At 42.0% G+C, this 21346-nt stretch overlaps 2 protein-coding genes across 3 annotated transcripts; one reads left to right on the top strand and one right to left on the bottom strand.

The window, feature by feature from the left end:
* Nucleotides 1-386: 386 nt before the first annotated feature.
* LOC115691359 (F-box/LRR-repeat protein 4) lies at nucleotides 387-8134 on the bottom strand. Of its 2 annotated transcripts, none has more exons than XM_030617963.2 (8): nucleotides 7679-8134; nucleotides 5242-5493; nucleotides 4570-4976; nucleotides 3989-4174; nucleotides 3009-3201; nucleotides 2145-2221; nucleotides 1680-1830; nucleotides 387-984 (listed from the first exon to the last, which is right to left on the bottom strand). In XM_030617963.2, the coding sequence occupies exons 1-8, from the start codon at nucleotides 7973-7975 to the stop codon at nucleotides 688-690; spliced, it is 1860 nt and encodes a 619-aa protein (XP_030473823.2). In that variant the 5' UTR covers nucleotides 7976-8134; the 3' UTR covers nucleotides 387-687. The 2 variants fall into 2 exon arrangements, with proteins under 2 accessions (XP_030473823.2, XP_030473824.2); XM_030617964.2 differs by having other exon boundaries at nucleotides 7709-8134.
* A 7257-nt stretch (nucleotides 8135-15391) lies between these two features.
* Nucleotides 15392-19038, top strand: LOC115667874 (protein FAR1-RELATED SEQUENCE 7-like). Its single transcript, XM_056306373.1, has 2 exons — nucleotides 15392-15515; nucleotides 16605-19038. Exon 2 carries the CDS (start codon nucleotides 16658-16660, stop codon nucleotides 18881-18883), a length of 2226 nt encoding a protein of 741 aa, XP_056162348.1. The 5' UTR covers nucleotides 15392-15515; nucleotides 16605-16657; the 3' UTR covers nucleotides 18884-19038.
* Nucleotides 19039-21346: the final 2308 nt, after the last annotated feature.

The raw sequence follows: 21346 nt of genomic DNA, 5'->3' as shown, positions 1-21346 counted from the left end.
TCAACTAGACCAATCGAGCTCGATAACGTTTCAAGAATATGCGAGACCAACACTAGTGTTCACTGAAAGCCATAAACTCCCCGGCGGCTCGGACATTATGATCATATTTGTCCATGTCATCCATAAACTGAGCCCCTGCAAAAATTTTATCGAGAGAGAGGGGGGGACTACAACAAAGCGTAGGAAAATGAAATCATCTTTCCTGAAAATGAATTCCTTTGAAAATATATTTCGACAAAAAAGTCATTTTCCACGATACAAACGGATCCTTAGGGTCCACATCCCAAGGTGTCATGGTCAAAGCAAGGAGTAGAAAGATCAAAAAGTAATTTTCCACCATAAATTTCACCAGCTGGAAATCTGAAAGGCACGCAACAGAAAGAAACACCGTCCAAATGAGACTTCTCGTCTTGATTTTCTCATTATTGAAGTTCAGAAGGCTCCACCTTATTAAGAACAGCATGCAACAAGTCTATTTAGTCTTTACATGCAAACAAGACATTTGAAAACCACCAAAATAACCTTGTGTCACTTCGGTTTAACTTAAAAACCTTAGAAAGCTATGGCACCTGACCCTGAATGAAAATATCAACAGAGTTCACAACCAGAAAATGCATGTCCCTGGAAACTCTGGGTAAAAATAGATAAAGGATCTAAACTTTCCATGTAGAGAGCCCCTTTCTCTTTCTAAAGGTCCACGCACAGGTAGGAGATCACCGACCCGGCCCTGCGTTGGGTCCTCTCGCTGACCTTCGATTTCTCGACCAGGACCTTCTTGATGTTGGGGCAGCCAGAGACCACGGTCGCGACCCCGGCTGAGGTTATGCCATGGCAATAAACCATGTGGAACGTCTCAAGCATGCTGCAGTTTCTGACCAGATGGGACAGCCCGGCATCGGTTATGTGGCGGCAGTGAGAAATGATCATATCTCTGAGCAAGGGACACCCTTCTCCTAGCTTAGCCATTGTTATGTCCCCCAATCTCTGCGGAGAATATTTCGATTTCGCAAAAAAATTCGTGTCTAATACGATACAAGGGAAAAATTAATTGAACATGAACTATGCATCCTCGCATCTAAAAGCCAAAAGGAATCAAAGATTGGGTTTGCGGCAATCCAGAGAAAAACAAGATTGAGAGCTAACTACATATTAAGACAGATCAACGAAAGCAAACACTGCACTCCTATACGACTGCAGTCCCCCATCAAATTGAAAAAGATTGCCAGCGGCCACTAGGCACACCCTATAGTGAGCAGATTCACAAGAAGAAATTAAAGGACTCCTATTGGAAAAGAAAACAAAACAAAAAATTCCTTTTGTTGTGAAATTTGCAAAGAAAAGCTACGCAACTGCAGAGTTTTATTGTCAAAGGGTACAGAGCAAGCAGTAACAGGATTATGGACAGACAGAATGCAAAAGTTGCCACAACAGAAAGGCATAAACACATGCAGTACATCACTAGACAGAAGGATTTCGAGGGAAGAAAGCGTTTCCGGGCTTCATGTGCCAATTTTTTTGAATTAGCTGTCTTATTACTCTTCCTTCTACTGTTATTTTATATTCCTCATGTACTCAAAACAGTTTTCCCTGTTAACAAATTACTACTTTATAAAGAAAAAGAAATATTTGAAGGGAAGAAATAGGAGCAAAAGTCTTTGAGAGCGAGAGAGAGCACCGACCTGAAGGACACTAACATCAAGGGAGCGGAGCTGAGGGCAACCTCTTGCAATGGCTATAATTCCACGATCACCAATCTGATGACAGCCACTGACATTCAAATCGGTTAAGTTGCAACCCTTCCCAATAGCTATTAGGGCCCTATCACCAACTCTATATCAAGAAAATCATAGAGTCAGCAATAATCGCAGGCATCAAGAAATCCAATAAGTTCACAAAGTTACAAAGGAGGGGCCAAAAAGAGTACAACAACCACAACAAACTAAACCTTACTCCACTATTGAGAAGTGCAGATAAGTGGGGTAGGCTTTATTGAAGGGGTAGAGAAAACAGATAATAAACAAGCTTGACAGCTTAACTATAACAGATGATAGCTACTCATTTAAAATACAAATGAGAGAGAGAGAGAGAGAGGAGGGGGGGGTGCGTTGCAGAACAGAAGTGGAAGATATCTAGAAGACCATTACCTATCACAAAAACGAATGCTCAGATCTGTCAGAGACTTGCAATGCCGACCAATAGCAACAATTGCCCTGTCACCAATCTATTTGAGAGAAGAAAATGATTAAACAATAATTCATGTCACATAAGAACAAAATAACAACCATGTAACAACCATGAATTCCTCCTTGCCTCTGACGACCACTATGCGGTGTAGAACAGCAAAAGGTTTTCATTGGGAGAAGTAAACTAAAAAGACCTAATAGGACAGTGCCATGGTTTAAGAAACAGACCCAACAGAGCAAAAATCTTAATGTGTAGATCGCAAATGATTTTTAAATGATTTTCTCTCTGCCCTGTTACTCTTCTTCTCTATCCTACTTTCAGCTTAAATCGCCATTGCTGTCGTTTCTACAACTCCACCCGCTTTTTCACCAACTGTCCTTCGATCGTGGCCTCAATTGCTTCCTTCTTCCCAAAACATGTAAGTTCAAGAATACAGTCCATGGCCACCACGCTCGCTTGTATTAAATGAATTTTTTACATTAAAGGGGCAAAGTAAGGAACCAAACCATCCTCCCATCCCCAGAAAAACAAAAAAATAAAAATAAACAAAAACAATGACGAAAACTCTATTGGAAACATTCATTCTTCTGAAAAAGAATCAAATCACGGCAAGATTAAGAGAGAGAAAGCTCCTTAATATCCTTATATATGACTGGCATCTGCTAGAAACAACAAGTGAAATAGCGCCGAGCATAACTGAAATTAACCTGAAAGACTTAAGAAAAAGACAGAATCATAATATGTGGTACTTTCTGGTTAAAATTACAGCGGTATTATTTACTAGCACCATAAAGTCGGCAATAAGAGGCACAGAGAGAGTCAACCTCGTAGCATCGGCGAATATGAAGTCTCCTCAATATTTTGCAGCCTTTGGCTATACTAATAATTGCATCGTCTCCTATGCTGGAGCAATCGACCAAGTGAAGAGCTTGCAAAAATTTACAGCCCCTACCAATTTCAAGGAGTGCACGGGTGCCAATTCTTTGGCAGTATAACAAAGCCAACTCAGTGAGATTCCTGCATCCGATTGAGAGCTTTAAGCCAAAACAAACAAAAAAACCACAATTATATTGCTCAGCTAAATGTGAAGATCTAGACATGGGATTCATCTTGCTCTTTCTGCATCAAATGCAAGCTATAATAGTTCATCTTGGTTGAAGATAAATTGAACCTACTATATCCATTTCGGAATGTAAGGGAGAACATAGAAAAATAGCCAAGACCTAATTCCATGAAAACCATATCTATCAGTAAAATGACCAGAGTAAAGGATAACTCTACCGGTCTAGTTGAAAACAACAGACACCAAAATGTATTGCAAATTGCATGGCTAAATTGATTATCTAAGTTGACAAATTTGTTGATCATTAGGTCCACACATCGGACATGAAGACATGACACCAAATCAAAGGATACATTTCATTACAGGTCCTAATCACAATGTGGGCAAGCAATCTATCAAGTCAAAATGCAGTACCAGTGAAAAAACTAGGTAATAGTTCTCATGATGGGAGAAAACATCAATTGGAACAAGGATGAGAACCTTGTAATATACATGAACTTCATTAGAGAATACTAATGAGAGCAAGAAAGCAGCCAAATAAAAAGAAATTAACAAGATACTTGCAGAAAAGCACAAATTCTACATGTTATGGCTTATGACTCATAATATTCCTCAAAGTTATGAGCCTGCAACCAAGGGCTGATAGAACAACCAAAAGAAGCTACCATCCAAATGAAGGCAACAAAAAGAATTCTAAAGAAGCTCTACTAGTTTTTCTATGGAAAACTTATAGAAACATACGGGCAAGACTTCCCCACTGACTCCAGTCCAACAGTCCCAATGCCATGGCAACCATTCACTTCAAGATGAGTAAGTTGTTTGCAACCAGTTGCAACTATTTCCAAACCATCGTCGGTGAGGACATTGCAGTCAGTCAAAGTTAGACTCTTCAAACTTTTACACCCATTCCCAACCGAGTGTAAACCCCTGAAACAAGATGCAGCAAAAGTCAAAAGAAACCACCATAAAGAAAAATTTCGAAAAGCTGGACGAGCGAGCTTTTACATGATACAGAGTAAGATAAAAAGGTTATTAACATAATACCCTATCCAGACAAGCCCAAACAGAATAAAAGCATATCCTAAGCACTGTGGAAGTGATCAATCAACAATTCCAATTAAAAGAATAATAATGAATAACATGAGGGGGAGAATAGTATCTGCTACAGTGCTACTTCTTAGCTTTAAAACCTTTTCATGCATCATCAACCAAAAATGACAAGAAAGTGGAAGTATTCATGCAAAGCTTCATCAAATATACGGAGAAGAACTAGCCAGGGGAAATGTGTAAAGTTTTAATAAGAAGATTGAAGAGTTACTGACACATCAGTGAATCTCTGGAAACTGTGTAGAGCTAGCTCCTCTAATGATAAACAGCACCTGCCTACAATCCTCAGGGTTTCATCTGTAACATTTACACAATGAAGCTTCAAGACCTTCAAAAAATGGCATCCTTTCGCCACAGCGAGAAGCCCAGTATCATGCATGAACTCTGAATCCAATGACAACGTCTCAAGATATTGGCAGTGAGAGCTCACTGCTTCTAGGGAAGCATCGGTTATTTTTGCACAGGCAGCAATACCAAGAGATTTTAATGATCTCCCACACCCAACGGTTAATTTAACCAACCCCCTGTCAGTCAAGCCCTCACAAAACCGCAAATTCAACTCTTCAAGTTGCTTGCAACACTCTCCAACAGCAACTAAGCCTTGATCTCCAACATAGCAACCCTAGAAAGGGGAAAAAGAAATCCTTGGAATTGCAGAAGGAAGAGAGAATAGAATAGAAACTGCATCCATTAAACATTCTTGATAAGTAAAAGTGTAAATGTACTATTAGTAGCTTGTACGAAAACTAATGTCTCCTTTGGCAAGCTCTGATTAAATAAAGGAGTCTAGACACTAGGTAGAAGCTTGATGAGATCGAACAACAAAATCTACATATAAAGAGATGGAGTCCTGAAAATTATAACAATTAATAAAGTAAAGTACCTACCTGCAAGTCCAAAGATTTCAAGGACACACACCTCTCAGCAACGGATCTTAACCCCACACTCGAGATGTTGGAGCACCAGATTAAGCTTAACTTCTCCAGATTCGGAAAACCTTCACCAAGAACAGCCAATCCATCATCTGATAATGAATAAGACTCAACTACGTCTGCAACATTGCTTCTCTCAGTTTCATCATGCGACCTAAGAAATAAAAGTGCTGCGTCTGCAAACTGATCATTGTGACGCCTTCTTCCCTGAAAGGTTAATAAAATTTCTCACAAACCATGCAATTGACAATAAACCTGCTTAAAACAGATATAGAAGCCACTTTAAACCCATGCTGAAGAGGTTGGTTTTGCCACCATGATGCACTTGCACATGGTAGTCTAGCTGCTTCACAACCCCATTTATTTACTTCTCAATTAGTTACTAACTTTCAGGTGCAATGAGGACTCTTCTTTGCCAAAAAGTTTCTCCCTTATGTCTTTTCATATCGAGTTGTTTTTGTCTTCTTCTTCATTCCCATTTTCATATTAAACCTCCTTAAATCACAGACATTTCTGGAACACCTCTAATAGAAAGACAAATAGTCAATTTTGAAAGAACTTATTGTCAACCTCATTCAGAAGGGAAAAACTTGTATCAAACGTGGGTTTGATTCACACTCTATGTGTTGAGAAAAAGCTAATTATTGATCCGAAAGTGCCACAAATGACAAAGATAACTACTAACATCATTTGTGCATTTCCTTGAGCTCTTTTTGCCTGCAAGCTCATTTTGTAAATGGGCGGCACTCCCTTGGTGCCTCATAGCAAATTTCTCAGAACTTATCCAAAACAAATCATTCATGTATCATAGACAAAGTGATCCAATGACCTGTTAAAAGTCGACTGTACTTTCAACACAATTAGCTTCTAGAGAAAAATAGGACCATTAGAGAGAAAGTCTTTTAAAAAAAATCAATATAAAATAATAACAGCAGTCAACATAGCAACTATTTTTACCTCTTCCAGAAAGTATAGACTAAGAGCCCTTGTCAAATTATTTGTCTTTACTACTTCTACCAGTAAAGGCAAAGGGTGCATTTAGATATATGCAACTTATCTTTCCCTTTGGAAGATACAGGCTTGAATACTATTACAATAACAAACAACAGGTCAATAGCTCAAGAGTAAGAACAATGTCCAACTAAAAACGATGGTTAAAGGATTTTCATTGGTACGAGAAGAATTCTTTTGCCTCTATAGAGCTAAGCCTATGCTAGGTTATAGTCGGTCTGTTAACTAAGAATTATGGGTGTGGCGGGATATCCAGATCCCTCCTTATAAGACAAAACAGGTATCCTTAATTTCTCTTTCTATAGTTTGATTGGTTTGGAAAGACAGATAAGTGTCTTTGAAGGGCAAGAGTCTGCTATTCAGGCATTGATCGCAAATCAACCATTTGATTTTGTGGGGATTTACACTTGGATGTAAATGCTTTGATTGATACCATATATTCTGTGACTTTATAAATGAGCTCCGTACTGGCTTTGAGCTCTTTTGAGGGTTGGCATTTCGTGCCTCAAACTCGTGGTGAATTTCTTTTTTCTTATGAAATGCTACAAGAGAGTAAGATTGAATTCCAGCCATAAATCAATTCGATAATTAAGAAGCGCACTTCCAGAGCCAAAGACGTTAAAATTAAGAAATGATTTGATCGTGAAGTCATGCAAATCAAATGCCAAAGACTCCTTTCAACAAAATTTATTGCTACTCATAAAAATATATTATTCACCTGACAATCATGATTTAAAACGGATACTTCATTTATCGTACACTGATGATCTGGAATGTCAATATCAACAATTTCAATGTTCAATAAAGGGAATCTTTCATGCCAGCTACATCCTCGAACGACTTAAGCCGTTCTCTCATTGGTTCCATGAACTAAACCTAAATAAGGTTAGTAGTCGAAGTAGTCCTCCCACATTAATGTTTAGGATGATATTGCTAACAAATGATCGCCCGTGTTGACGTCATCAAATGGCTTGCAATCTTTCATATGATCCTACGTAGGATCTCAACAATTAATCTCCGAATTCATACCTAGTGACAGTTTCTAGTTCAGCATCGAAGAACTTAACCATCTATATACCATTTCTAGGTAGAAAATTATCGAAATCGACCCGCGTCGTACCCGCTTCTAGACATGCAACGTTCCCCAATTTCCCTCCACCATTCCATGCACAGGAACACCATCCATTCTTCACAACACGGGGGCTTTAAACTCACATAATCACAGAGAACGAGATAACTTCAGCAGAACAAAGGCCACGGAGCGATCAAGAGTCGCCTCTCCGACAGCCCTAGCTCTCGAGACCCACTACCGAATTCCACAATCGACGACGCCCCACCACGATCGCACAGGCAACAGGTCACGAAACAAGGAAGAATTCACAAGGAAGCGACGGCGAATTCGACAGCTTACGTGGCGAGCCCGGGGGGTAAGGGAGAGGCGCTCGTCGACGTGGACGTTCCTCACGCCGGTGAAGCGGCGGGAGAGGAGCTTGAAGAAGCGGTCGGAGGTGCCGGACGCGCCGACCCGGAGGGTGGTGCGGGTGAGCCGCTCGAGGCCGAGCCACCGCTTGCAGACGAGGGAGCAGGCGTCGTGGCTCGACTTCGAGTCCAGCCAACTGAAGATCTCGACCATCAGCTCGTCCGGCAGGCAGCCGTTGATCCTGTCGTGGCCCCGCATGGCCCGCCGGTCGGTCGGTCGGTCGGTTCGATCGGCGGCGATGAGAACGACGGGGAGGGAGGGAGGGAGAGAGAGAGAGAAATGGGAGGTGCGTCGGTCGGGTGTGTGCGTCTCCGGCGAGCGCGCGCGGCGGCGGGCGGCGGCGGACGGCGGAGGAGGAGGAGCAGAGGGCGGAGGGGGAGGCCGAGGGAGGGAGGGGGTTTATATAAACATGTAGCCAAACGGTCCGCTTCGATTTTACCTTTTTACCCTTCCTTCTTCTCTTTTGTGAAATTGATTTTCTTAATATTTGCGGGTGCTCAAGTGTATAACGTTGTTTTTTTTTCAGGGGTAAATTGGGTAGGAAGGAACGATCAACATCAGCGTAACATTTTTCCAACCAACCAAAAACATCGAGAACCTTTCGTCCATTATTATAGGAATCCCGAGCGTGAGATCGAAATATTCAGCTCGAATCATAACTACTATTTATTTTAAGCGAGTTTGTTATCGCCGCATTACCAAGTACAGATCGCATTAAAGTCACGTACGGCATGCGTGACGGTCGTACGTCACAAGGGCACCGACATTTCCCGAGATGGAAGAGCGGCTGAGGGGTTCAGGTTTATGACCAAGCAGGTTACAGATCATGTATAAGTAAGTCTTATTCAACTCGGCCGTTTCAGTCGATGTCAGAAGTGTAATTTGCCCTTACTTTAAGTCCTCTTTTTGTAAGGCTGCTAATTTGGGTAGGGAATCAGGCTCTAAAAGGGAAAATATGTCATTTTGATAGGAAATGCGACCAAAAAACACAGTAACATGATTACGCGCCGATGACAAGTTCAGCACAGTAATAGATGATTGGGTAGATATATGGAACAATATCAATTATACTTAGGCAAGTTCATCACGTGACTGTACATATTAAGCGATGTGACAGCTTGTAACGAATCTAGGGCACGACCCACTTATTTAGAATGCCATTTAAGATTAGATTACTTGGTAAATCGGTCCTGATATACCTAATATAGGCACTCCTTATAAACGATTTGACTGACATACCTAACACCAACACTTTTAACATTCACTTGCATTGTGTACAAATATGTGTGGCGTTCCCATACAGGGATCATTTGTCAAATTTACATACAGTTTAAATCCCTTCAAATCCATAGATATACAGAGGGACTTGGGGGATTTGGATATGTCTGTATATTACTTAAGAAATTTGTTCTTCTTTTTCACTTATACTTGAATTTTTACATCTACTTATAAATAGATAAAAAGATATCTACATCATAATAAATTGTTTTTAATCTCTTTTCTCTCTCTAGCATATCATTTTTCCTCTTTCCCCTCATAATCGTCTAAATCCCTTCTTGTCCTTCCTAATCATTCAATCCCAAATCGAGTGTAAAGTACTTTCGTACATAATAAATGCACGATTAACACAGCCGGCATGCACGACACGCGCGATTTTGATATCGTTTAATTGAGGTGTAACGGTCACGCCAACTGTCGCCTTTAATTTTACATTTGTATCGAAAGTGCTGTCATGCATGAGTATGAAATGATTGATAGTACATTACTACATAAAACGCTAAAACATCAACGAACCTACGAAGATTGTTTACCAAAAGTGCCGATCGTCCTAGCTAAGGGTTGCCAAGGGTGGCGGCAGCTCCACCAGCCACCCTATCACTTCACTGCTTCTGTACGTCTTTATATTCTTATGCTCCATTTGTTTTACGAATACTGTAGTCTTGCTAGAAAATGTTTTCCGAAAAGTCATTTTCAGAAAATGATAATATTTTTCGGTATTTGACTGACACGAACGTTTCATTAACCACCAGCCACCCTTGAGTGAGGCTCGAGCTTACCTGTGGCTGGTCGTCGGGCGTCACCGTGATCGGTGACCAACCAAAGAAGAAGCAAAAAGAAAAATAATTAAAATAATTAAAATTTTGATTTTTTTAAAATTAATAATAATTGAAGATTCAATTTAAAAAAAGCATTTTATTGGAACATATAATTCATTAACCAAGGACTTGAGCCTGAGCACCAAAGACTCATGCATGGCCTTTGTGGGCTCGAGCTGAGTGTCGGGAACTAAAGCTCGAGCGTCGATGATCCGAACACGGCCTTTATGGACCAGAGCTCGAGTGTCGGGGACTCAGGCATTGGCACCAGGGGTTTGGACCCGGGCTTCATGGACCTGGGCCCAACTACCAGAAACTTGGTCCTGAACGCCTGGATATGGGCACCAACGTTGGAGTTTCCGTACACAAATGAAAAGTTTTGAGTTCAAATATCGATACCTAGTCATAGTTTGGAAAATATTTTTCGATTTTTCAAAGATGAAATTATTTTTCTGAATTTAAGTTTCGGCAGAAAAACTTTTTCCGTTAACTTATTTTCCTAAGCAAATCAAACGAAAATGTTTTCTCGGAAAATATGTGTATTTGAGGGAAAACTTCATGAAAAGGGAAAATACTTCATAGGAAATAATTTTTCAGAAAAATGTTTAGTTTTCTTTTGTTTGGTGATGTGTAATCGAAGAAGTTTTCTGATATTTGGATATCATTTGAAAAATGATTTTCAATCTCATGACTTTATTTCGAGCAAAAAAAATCATTTTTTAAATTTTATTTTATTTTATTCTTTTCTTTTTCCTTCTTCGAGCGTCGCTGGCCTGTGCTTGTGGCCAGCTGCTAGCCCTCGTTGAGGCTCAGCGATTGGCGGAGGAGAAAGAGGAAAAAGAAAAAAAGAAAAAATAAAATATTAAAAAATTCAAGAGCAGCAATTTCGGAGAGTGTTTTCACCTTAAGAATTCACTTTCTAATTTTTTGCATGAATATTTTCCTTGACCGGAAAGTGTTTTCGGCTGACTAATCATTTTTGGCGAGCTAACAGGTGAAAGTTCGGAAAAGTAAGTCCGGGAAATATATTCTTTAAATGCCAAATATACCAATGTTATTAAAATGAATCTTTTTATTTTCATTTTCGAAGAAATTAGAATTCCATTATTTTTCATTTATGGTGCGTTCGTTTTGCGGAAAATGATTAATTTGAAAAATATTTTTCGAAAAATAATCGCTTATATTGTTTAGAGAAAATAAATGAATAGAAATTTTTTTATCGCCCAAGAAAATATTTAGGCTTAGATTATCATCGATAATGAAAAAATTTATCGTTAACTAATTTTTCTAAAGGTTAATACCACGAAAAATCCTAAACTGGTACACTTGTGACACATTTACCCCAAACTATATTTTTGACCATAAAAAACCCCAAACTAGTACACCTACGACAATTTTACCCTGAACTATTTTTTTGACCATCAAAAACCTCAAACTGGTACACCTGTGACAATTTTCGATGAACTTACAACAAAAAATCCCAAACTGGTACACATGTGACAATTTTTCCCTGAATTAAAATTTTAATATTATTTATTTTTTTAATTTTTTTCGAATTTTTATTTATTTTTTTCTTTTTATTTTTTTTCTTCATCTTTAACCTCTCGGTCTGGCCGGGCTCCTAAGCACCGGCCGTAGGCGAAAGCCGGCGAGGCCGCCCTCGCCGGCTGTCGGCGAGGGCCGCCTCGCCCTCGGTTTGGGCGAGGCCGCCCTCCATACGGATCCGGCGAGGCCGTCCTCGCCGTATCCGGCGAGGCCGGATCCGACCCTCGCTCAGTATTGGGCGAGGGCTTCCCTCACCGCCGTCAGCGAGGGCCGCCCTCGCCGGCATTGGGCGAGGGCTGTCCTCGCCCGCCCAGGGCAAGGGCGACCCTCGCCCGCATCGGCGAGGGCCGCCTCGCGGCGTCGGGCGAGGGCTCTCTCGCCCGCCCGGGCGAGGTCGCCTCGCCGGATTCGGCGAGGGCAACCCTTGCCTGGGTCGGGCGAGGGCCGCCCTCGCCGGCGTCGGGCGAGGACAGCCCTCATCCGACGCCGGCGAGGGCCGCCCTCGCTAGATCCGGCGAGGGTCGCCCTGCCGAGTCGAGCGAGGCGGCCCCGCCAACAATACTGCCGAGGCGGCCTCGCTCGGCTGCCGCTCTGGCCGGTCGTCGAACCGACGACCGGCCAGAGGTTGAAATTGAAGAAAAAAAAAAAGAAAAGAAAAGAATAAAAAATTCAAAAAAATTAAAAATAATATTAAAAATTAGTTCAAGGTAAAATTGTCACATGTGTACCAGTTTAGGGTTTTTTGTGGTATGTTCGGGGTAAAATTGTCACAGGTGTACTGGTTTAGGGTTTTTTATGGTAAAAAAAATAGTTTTGGGTAAATGTGTCACAAGTATACCAGTTTAGGGTTTTTCGTGGTATTAACCCTACTAACTAACGGTACGTTCGTTTTACGAAAAATAAGTAATTTGAAATAAAATAATTGCTTATATCGTTTAGAAAAAGGGTTAATACCACGAAAAACCCTAAACTGGTACACTTGTGACACATTTACCTCAAACTATTTTTTTATCATAAAAAACCCCAAACTGGTACACCTATGATAATTTTATCCTGAACTATTTTTTTGACCATCAAAAACCCCAAACTGGTACATCTGTGATAATTTTACCCTGAACTTACCATAAAAAACCACAAACTGGTACGTATGTGACAATTTTACCCTGAATTAAAATTTTAATATTATTTTTTTTTATTTTTTTCGAATATTTATTTATTTTTTTCCTTTTATTTTTTTTCTTCATCTTTAACCTCTGGCCGGTCGCCGGTCCCAAGCAACCGGCCAGAGGCGGAAGCCGGCGAGGGATTCCCTCGCCTGCGTCGGGCGAGGGCCGCCCTCGCCGGCGTCGGGGGAGGGCCATCCTCGACTGATCCGGCGAGGCCGACCCTCGCCGGTATCGAGCGAGGGCCGTCCTCGACTGATCCGGCGAGGCCGACCCCTCGCCGGTATCGAGCGAGGGCTTCCCTCGCCTGCGTTGGGCGAGGGCCGCCCTCGCCGGCATCGAGCGAGGGTCGTCCTCGCCCGCCCAGGCAAGGGCGACCCTCGCTCGACTCAGCGCAGGGTGACCTCGCCCGCGTCGGCGAGGGCGTCCTCGCCCGCGTCGGCGAAGGTTGCCCTCGGCCGCGTCTGGCGAGGCTATCCTCGCCCGCCTCAGCGAGAGCGACCCTCGCTTGGGTCGGTGAGGCCGCCCGCACGGCTGTCGGGCGAGGGCCGCATGTCACTGGGCTCGAGGCGAGGAGATGCCCTCATCCGACGCCGGTGAGGGCCGCCCTCGCTAGATCCGGCAAGGGTCGCCCTTGCCGAGTCGAGCGAGGGCGGCCCTCGCCAGCAGCTGCCAAGGGCGGCCATCGCCGGCTTCCGCCTCTGGCCGGTTGCCGTACCGGCGACCTGCCAAATGTTGAAATTGAAGAAAAAAAAAGGGTTAATATCACGAAAAACCCTAAACTCAGTACACTTGTGACACATTTACCCCAAACTATTTTTTGACCATAAAAAACCCCAAACCCAGTACACCTTTATGATAATTTTACCCTGAACTATTTTTTTGACCATCAAAAACCCCAAACTGGTACATCTGTGACAATTTTACCCTGAACTTACCAAAAAAAAACCCCAAATTGGTACATATGTGACAATTTTACCCATGAATTAAAATTTTAATATTATTTTTTTATTTTTTCGAATATTTATTTATTTATTTCCTTTTATTTTTTTTTTTTTCTTCATCTTTAACCTCGGCCGGTCGGGCCGGGCGACGACCGGCCAGAGGCGGAAGCCGGCGAGGGCCGCCTCGCCGGCCGTCGGCGAGGCCGCCGCCTGCCGCGTCGAGCGAGGCCGTCCTCGCCCGTATCCGGCGAGGTGGCCGACCCTCGCCAGTGTATCGGGCGAGGGCTTCTCTCACCGCGTCGGGCGAGGGCCACCCTCGCCCGAAGCATTCGGCGAGGGCGTCCTCGCCGCCTGTGGCAAGATGACCCTCGCTCGACTCAGGGCGAGGGCGACCCTTGCCTGCTGTTGGTGCGGCCGGCCGCCTCTTCCGGCGGCGTAGGAGCTATCCTCGCTCGCCTGGGCGAGGATGACCCTCGCCGAGCGCAGTGGCTGGGTCGCCCTCGCCAGATCCCGCGAGGGCAACCTCGCCCGGGTGGCGTGGCCGCCCTTTGGGCTCGGGCGAGGACCGCCCCGGCTAAAGCCTGGCGAGGCCGCTGTCGCCGCGTCGGGTGAGATATAATTCATTCGACGCCGGCGTAGGGCCGCCTCGCTAGATCCGGCGAGGGTCGCCCTTGCCGAAGTCGAGCGAGGGGCCGCTCGCCAAGAATGCGGCGAGGCGCCCTCGCCAGCATGCTCGCCTGCAAGGCTCTAGGTCACGACCGACGACCCGCCCGCAGAGGTTCAAATTGAAGAAAAAAAAAGAAAAGAAAAGAATAAAAAATTCAAAAAAATTAAAATTAATATTAAAAATTAGTTCAGGGTAAAATTGTCACATGTGTACCAGTTTGGGGTTTTTTGTGGTATGTTCGGGGTAAAATTGTCACATGTGTACCAGTTTGGGATTTTTTATGGTCAAAAAAATAGTTTGAGGTAAATGTGTCACAAGTGTACCAGTATAGGGTTTTTCGTGGTATTAACCCCAAAAGAAAAGAAAAGAAAAAAAAATAAAATATTCAAAAAAATTTAAAATAATATTAAAAATTAGTTTGGGGTAAAATTGTCACATGTGTACCAGTTTGGGGTTTTTTGTGGTATGTTCAGGGTAAAATTGTCACAGGTGTACCAGTTTGAGGTTTTTTATGGTCAAAAAAATAGTTTGGGGTAAATATGTCACAAGTGTACCAGTATAGGGTTTTTCGTGGTATTAACAAAAAAAAAAGAAAAGAAAAGAAAAAAATAAAAAATTCAAAAAAATTTAAAATAATATTAAAAATTAGTTCGGGGTAAAATTGTCACATGTGTACCAGTTTGGGGTTTTTTGTAGTATGTTCGGGATAAAATTATTACGGGTGTACCAGTTTGGGATTTTTTATGGTCAAAAAAATAGTTTGGGATAAATGTGTCACAAGTGTACCAGTTTAGAGTTTTTCGTGGTATTAACTCTAGTCAGTATGACTAGGGTAATAGGGGCACCTGTTGACAAGGTCCATCTCTGGATGCTACTTGGGAGCAAACCCAAGACTATATCATTACCAAAATAATAAACCAATTAAGGGACCTCAAAATGACGAAATGCCGATAGTTTGGGCCTCTATTGAATAAAATTCAATTTGGGGGGGCTAAAATCGTGAAAAAAAGAAAACCTCAACGCTGCACATATTTTTTTTGGTTTTTTTGCCATTCCGTCCTTGCCATTGCAGGAGGGCCCCCCTACATTTCTTCATCCCCTCTCACCGCTGAAGCTCCAAAATTCATTCGCCATCATCAGTCAAATTCCCCTGCGCATGAAGGAACCAAGAATGAGACCATAGATCCCAAGACGAAGAAGGAGAAGAAGGAGAAGCAGGAGGAGGAGGTTCTCTGCCAAACCCACTTCGTTCTTCTCCCTCTTCATCGCCGGAGACATGGCAACTCGGGAGAGAACCCTGCACCGTCCCCTCCGTCTCGAGAGGTGAATTTCTTTTTACGGGGCGTTGTTGAATGTTGGGACCGTTCTTGCTTAGCGTGCTTCACTAGAGCCCAAAGGGTTTCAAGATCCTCGGTCGGTTTTGCGAGGATTACTGTCTATGGTATCTGTGCGCGCGCGTTCGCGATGCGATGTGACGTGTTTGTTGGGTCGACGTTTGATGAATGGTTGCATTTCGTGCTGCGAACCTGCTTTCGACTTGCTTGGAATCTTTTGTCACGGACCAAAAGGGTGTGGAGGAATGACCAACGAAGCGGGAGTTCGATACCCGCTAGGAGTGGTTGCTTTTTCAGTCGTAGCTATTGCAGCGTGGAGTTCTCAGGGGACGGCCCTAAGGGGACCCACCAACTACTAGGGATTGGCCCAAGCAACTACTACTACCGCAATTCCAACTACCGAAGCGGGTGCATCCATGTGGCCCCGTGGATAAAATTTCCCAGATTGGTTCGAACCCGAGACGTCTTGCGAAATCTTGTCATGGAGACATCCGGCCATTGGGCTACCATACCTGTGGTCGCTTTGCTAGAATTGATTCGATTGGATTTGGTTTCGACTCTTGTTCAGAGAAGAAGAACAAATTAGCATTCTGTCTGTTCTATTTTCCTTACAGATCTTGTGGTTTTAGGGTAGAAATTAGAATATGTGATGATGCAACAACGACTACTGATATTCCTGATGCTGCTTTCTTTTGGGCCTGGAGGCTGAACTATATCAGGAGATGGTCAGTGATAGATTAGAATGTCTAAAATGAGTTTTTGGCTGTATAAGGATAATGCTGGGTGTACAGATGTGGTTTACAAAAATTGGTATACCACGGCAAACTCCTATTGAGTGTTGACTATGATCCATTTATTTAAAGGGCCACTTGCAGTTGGCCATTTCACTTTGTATTCGAATTTTGTAGACTAGTTTAAGTAAATCTAGAATGATTATTTCTATATTGACAATGCTGTCAGTTTTTAAAGTAATGTTGCTTATTCGAGTCCTAGATTCTCCGATATTTAGCTATAGTTACAATGAGCTGATTTATTGAGGTTTCTACATTATCTCGCTTATTTTATTTTCTTATTTCAGGTAAAGCTTTAAAGACTGAGGAATGCTTGGTGCTATATGTGAGAGGGATTTCAATGGGGGTGGGGGAAGAAGAGTTTGAACAGGAGCCATATGTGGGGTTGGAGTTTGATACCTCAGATGATGCTCGTATGTTCTATAGCAATTATGCATCACAAGTGGGTTTTAGAATACGGTCTGGTCAATTGTATCGATCGCGAGTGGATGGATCGGTTTGTAATAGGAGATTTGTGTGCTGGAAAGAAGGGTTTCAGATTAATTCAAGGACAGGGTGCCCTGCATTCATTAGGGTGAAAAGATCTGATTCTGGCAAGTGGGTCCTTGACCAATTTGCAAAAGATCATAATCATGATCTTGACGCTTGTGAGGAGAATCATCCTGTCAATTCCCGGTGCAAAAGTTCAGCAACAACTGCTAAAGTAGTTGATTTGTGCTGTAAGCCACGGATAAAACAGCTTGATGTTGTTGATAATGGATGCTCATCTTCTTCAAGTATTGTTAGTGCCAAACGCATTAAACCGGGGGCAAATGAAGGACAAGTGAAAATTGAACCCTATGTGGGTCTAAAGTTTGATTCAGCTAATGAAGCATACCAGTATTATGATGCATATGCTGGGAATGTGGGATTTAGAGTTCGTATCGGTCAGTTGTTTCGATCAAAGAATGACGGCTCGATTACTTCTCGGAGATTTGTCTGCTCGAAGGAAGGATTTCAGCATCCTTCTAGGGTTGGGTGTGGTGCATTTATGAGGATTAAGAGGCATGATAATGGAAGGTGGATTGTTGATCGTTATCAACTAGAGCATAACCATGAGCTTGAGATGCAAATGAAAGCCAACAGAAGTTCAGCTTCTAGGAAATTTTTAGATGAGATTAATGAAACATCGGAAAAACTAGACATTGCTAAAAAGCACAATGGGAGCCTCATAAAGAAACATCGTGTGAACAACATAGGAAGTGATTGGTATACCGTGCTTCATAATTACTTTCAGAATCGACAAGCTGAGGACGTCGGATTCTTTTATGCTGTTGAAGTACAGATGGGTTCCTGTAGGAGTCTTTTCTGGGCTGATGGCAGATCTAGGTTCTCCTGCAGTCAGTTTGGTGATGCCATCATTTTTGATACCTCCTATAAGCAAAACAATTATGTGGTGCCATTTGCTACTTTTGTTGGTGTTAATCACCACAAGCAGCCGGTTCTTCTTGGATGTGCTCTAGTTGCTGATGAATCGAAGGAGTCCTTCATATGGTTGTTTGAGACATGGCTCAGGGCAATGTCAGGGTGCCATCCCAAGTCGATAATAGCTGATCATGATGATTCCATTCTGCAAGCAATTGCACAGGTTTTTCCTTCAAGTCATCATCGATTCTCAATGTGGCAAATTAAGACAAAAGAACGGGAGCATTTGAGTCCACTGAGTAGTGATTGTAAATATGAATATGAGAAGTGTGTTTATCAAAGTCATACAGTTGGCGAATTTGATGCTGCATGGGATGCTCTTCTCAGCAAATATGGCCTGAGGGAAAATACTTGGCTGAAGGAAATGTATGAAAAGCGTGAAAACTGGGTTCCACTGTACTTACGTGGAACATTTTTTGCTGGAATTCCCATTGATGGAAGTCTAGATGCCTTTTTTGATCCATATTTAAATTCTCAAACATCACTTGAAGAATTTGTTGTGAGATATGAGCAAGGTTTGGAGCAACGTCGTAGCAATGAAAGGAAAGAAGATTATAATTCATTCAACTTGCAGGCATTTTTGCAGACAAATGAACCGATGGAAGAGCAATGTAGGAGGCTTTATACCCTTTCTGTTTTCAAAGTTTTCCAGAGGGAACTTTTACAAAGCTACAGTTATCTGGGTGCCAAGATTCATCAACAAGGGGCCATCAGCAGATATTTGATCCGTAAGTGCGGCAATGAGAATGAGAAACATATCGTTACCTTTTGTTCATCCAATCTCGATGTGAGTTGTGGCTGTCAAATGTTTGAATCAGAGGGTGTACTGTGTAGACATGCTTTGAGATTGTTCCAGATTCTAGATATTAGGGAGCTTCCTTCTTGCTACATCTTACATAGGTGGACGAGAAGTGCTGAGTATGGTACTGTACGTGATTTTGAATCAGAAGGTAGCTCCCACGAAATTAAGGCTAAGATGGTCTGGAGTCTTCGTGAAATTGCTGCCAAATATATAGAGTTTGGTGCCACATCTTTTGAGAAATACAAACTTGCTTATGAAATTATGCATGAGGGCGGGAGGAAACTTTGCTGGCAGAGGTAAGTTTAGGATAATTTTGTAGTTTGGAGTGCATCTGTAGTTTCTTTTCCAGCAGGCCTGACTTTTGTAACTAGAGGGCATCAACTTGTTTTATATGGTATAAAAGCTTTCTCAGTTAGAAGTGAAATTATGTGGATATGAAATTATGCATTCTACTAGTTCTTTTTGTTGGTTTCTTCTGTTTATCTCACCTCAGAGGCTAGGGGTAAGGGAGGGGATAAATTGAGGAGAGTGAATGAAGAACCATGCTTAAAATTTTCTTGCAATAAAGTTGTACCTTCAGTTTCAAAAGGGAAATTTCAACAAACGTCTAGCAGGGGGAAGCCACCACAAGCCCCCTGACTGTGTGTCTTTGAGAAGCTGACCTGATATTTGAAGAATCTGTAGACCTGTGCTCTGGTGTAATTTCCTCCAAGTTATCCAATCTCTCTCTCTCTCTCTCTCTCTCTCTCTCTCTCTCTCTCAAAAGGAGTGGGAGACATGGATAACTCTTAGTTTTGGTGCAGAAGTTAGCAAGAGACACCTGCTGGTCTGGCCTTCTAATGAGCTAATCATAGTGAAGTTAATGATATACATGAGTTGTGGTGATTTGCATTTCAATTTTTCCTCACCCTGAATAATCTGACATGAACATAAAAAGAAAAGTGAAGTTCATCTAATAGAAATGTTTGATTCAATAATCAATCACACTCCAGCATCTCAGTTGTAGTTGCAGAAAGTTACTCGGTTGATGTGATTTTCTATTTGGTAATGACTTTTCCAGCTATATTTGGAAATGCCATGTGATATTCCATGATGTGGCCGCTTTCTTATATCATTTTTTGTGTTTCATCTTATTTCTTGGCCATACATTTTCTTTCCCTATGTCGCTTTAATAGGACATATCATAGCCGACAAACTTCTGTGATTCAACGATGTGTAAATGTTCCACTATATTGGAGTGTGCTGAATGACTCTCATAGTGCAGATTTGAGTACGAAGAGCAATACTGATGAAGACAATGCAAAATGAAATATCTCACAGAAGTATAGTAGAAACTCTCAATTGTATGTGTGATATTGGCTCATGAAGCAGCATAATTTGCTCTTTAAGATGCACGAGTAGCTCTTTAATGGATATCTGTCCATTAGCACTTAAATTTATGAGGAAACTAGGGCAATTGCTACTGTGCTGGCAGATAGATTTGTCCTTATGGCAACAGAAATGAGCTTCTTCTTGTTATAGCAAGTTAGGCTACTCTCACCAGGAGAAACTATCAGAGAATATTTGGCCAAGGGACCAAGTGGCGTATATAGCTAGCTTAGAGTTGAATTTGCTTGTGGGCAGATAAGTAGCTCAGGGCTGCCATTGATATGTAGCTTAGACTACTGAGGCTGAAGCTGATGTACAACACCCATAATGAGACAAGACTCAGAAATGCATGAGTTGAGATTTGCCTGATCAAGTGCTTCATAGAGTCCATGCTCATATCATATATGACATCCTAGAAAAATTTTAGGAACACCTTGGTATGGTATGATATGTTAACATTGTCTCCTGATGCCTCGACTTGAAACCTTGAGCTTGAATATTAGTTGAGATCTGAACATGCCTAGTGCTTTGTAAAAATCATAGATCAAAAATAAATCATGATCTCCCCTAGTTAAATTCAATTTACATTTTCTTTTTCAGTTGTATAATCTTAAGTAGGCTTGATACACTATAATTGAAACTTGCTGACATCATACAAAGAGAACAGATTTCTCATTATTTTTGTGAATTTTTCTTTCAGGCCAATGTCAGAGTATGTTTTGATTGTTGGGTCATTGTCTATGCGTCTCTTTAAGAGCATCGTAGTAAAGCAGGTGACCCATGCCATCCTGAGAAGAAAACTATGTACTTTAACCTCCCTGCTTGAGATACTGTATAGGTTATGTTTATTGATCCAAAATCCCGAATGATGACAGAAACAAGAAAAAGAGAACAGAACAACTGTCGCTAGAGTTTTATGTGGTAAAGTTACAAACTGAGAAAAAGTTTCGAGCAGAAAGAATAAGAACTTGAAAGGGCATTGAAGCATGTTTTGGTGAAGCTTTTTTTCCTGGAGTTGGCTCTGCAGCTTGCATCGGCCATCTCTGAGAAAGGTATTGCCTGCTTGTCCAAATTTGTTCTGGGTTAGGATAGTTTTAGACTTTGGAGTGATCTGTCTGTGCTTCATTTTCTCTTTATTTTTCTTCACCTTTTTAAAATGCGAGTAGCAACATAAAATGCTTCTAAGTTCAGTTCTAATTTTAGTTTATACTTCTAAAGGAATTTGTCGGAGTTAGCCGCTGTGCCCTTCTCAGAGTAAATGATAGGCAAGACATGATCTTAGGGTTGTCAAGATGATTACGATAACTACTTGTCGGAAGGCAATGGCCCGAGTCCTGCTGAATGCTGCTCTTTGGGGTCATCTCTAGTCACCTCTTACCATGGAAATTGTTTGGT

Source organism: Syzygium oleosum, unplaced genomic scaffold, assembly GCF_021117445.2.
Source record: "Syzygium oleosum isolate NSW1041296 unplaced genomic scaffold, Sole_v2.1 Sole_v2.43, whole genome shotgun sequence".
NCBI classification, from domain to species: Eukaryota; Viridiplantae; Streptophyta; class Magnoliopsida; order Myrtales; family Myrtaceae; genus Syzygium; species Syzygium oleosum.
This window is presented reverse-complemented; position numbering and strand designations above follow the sequence as displayed.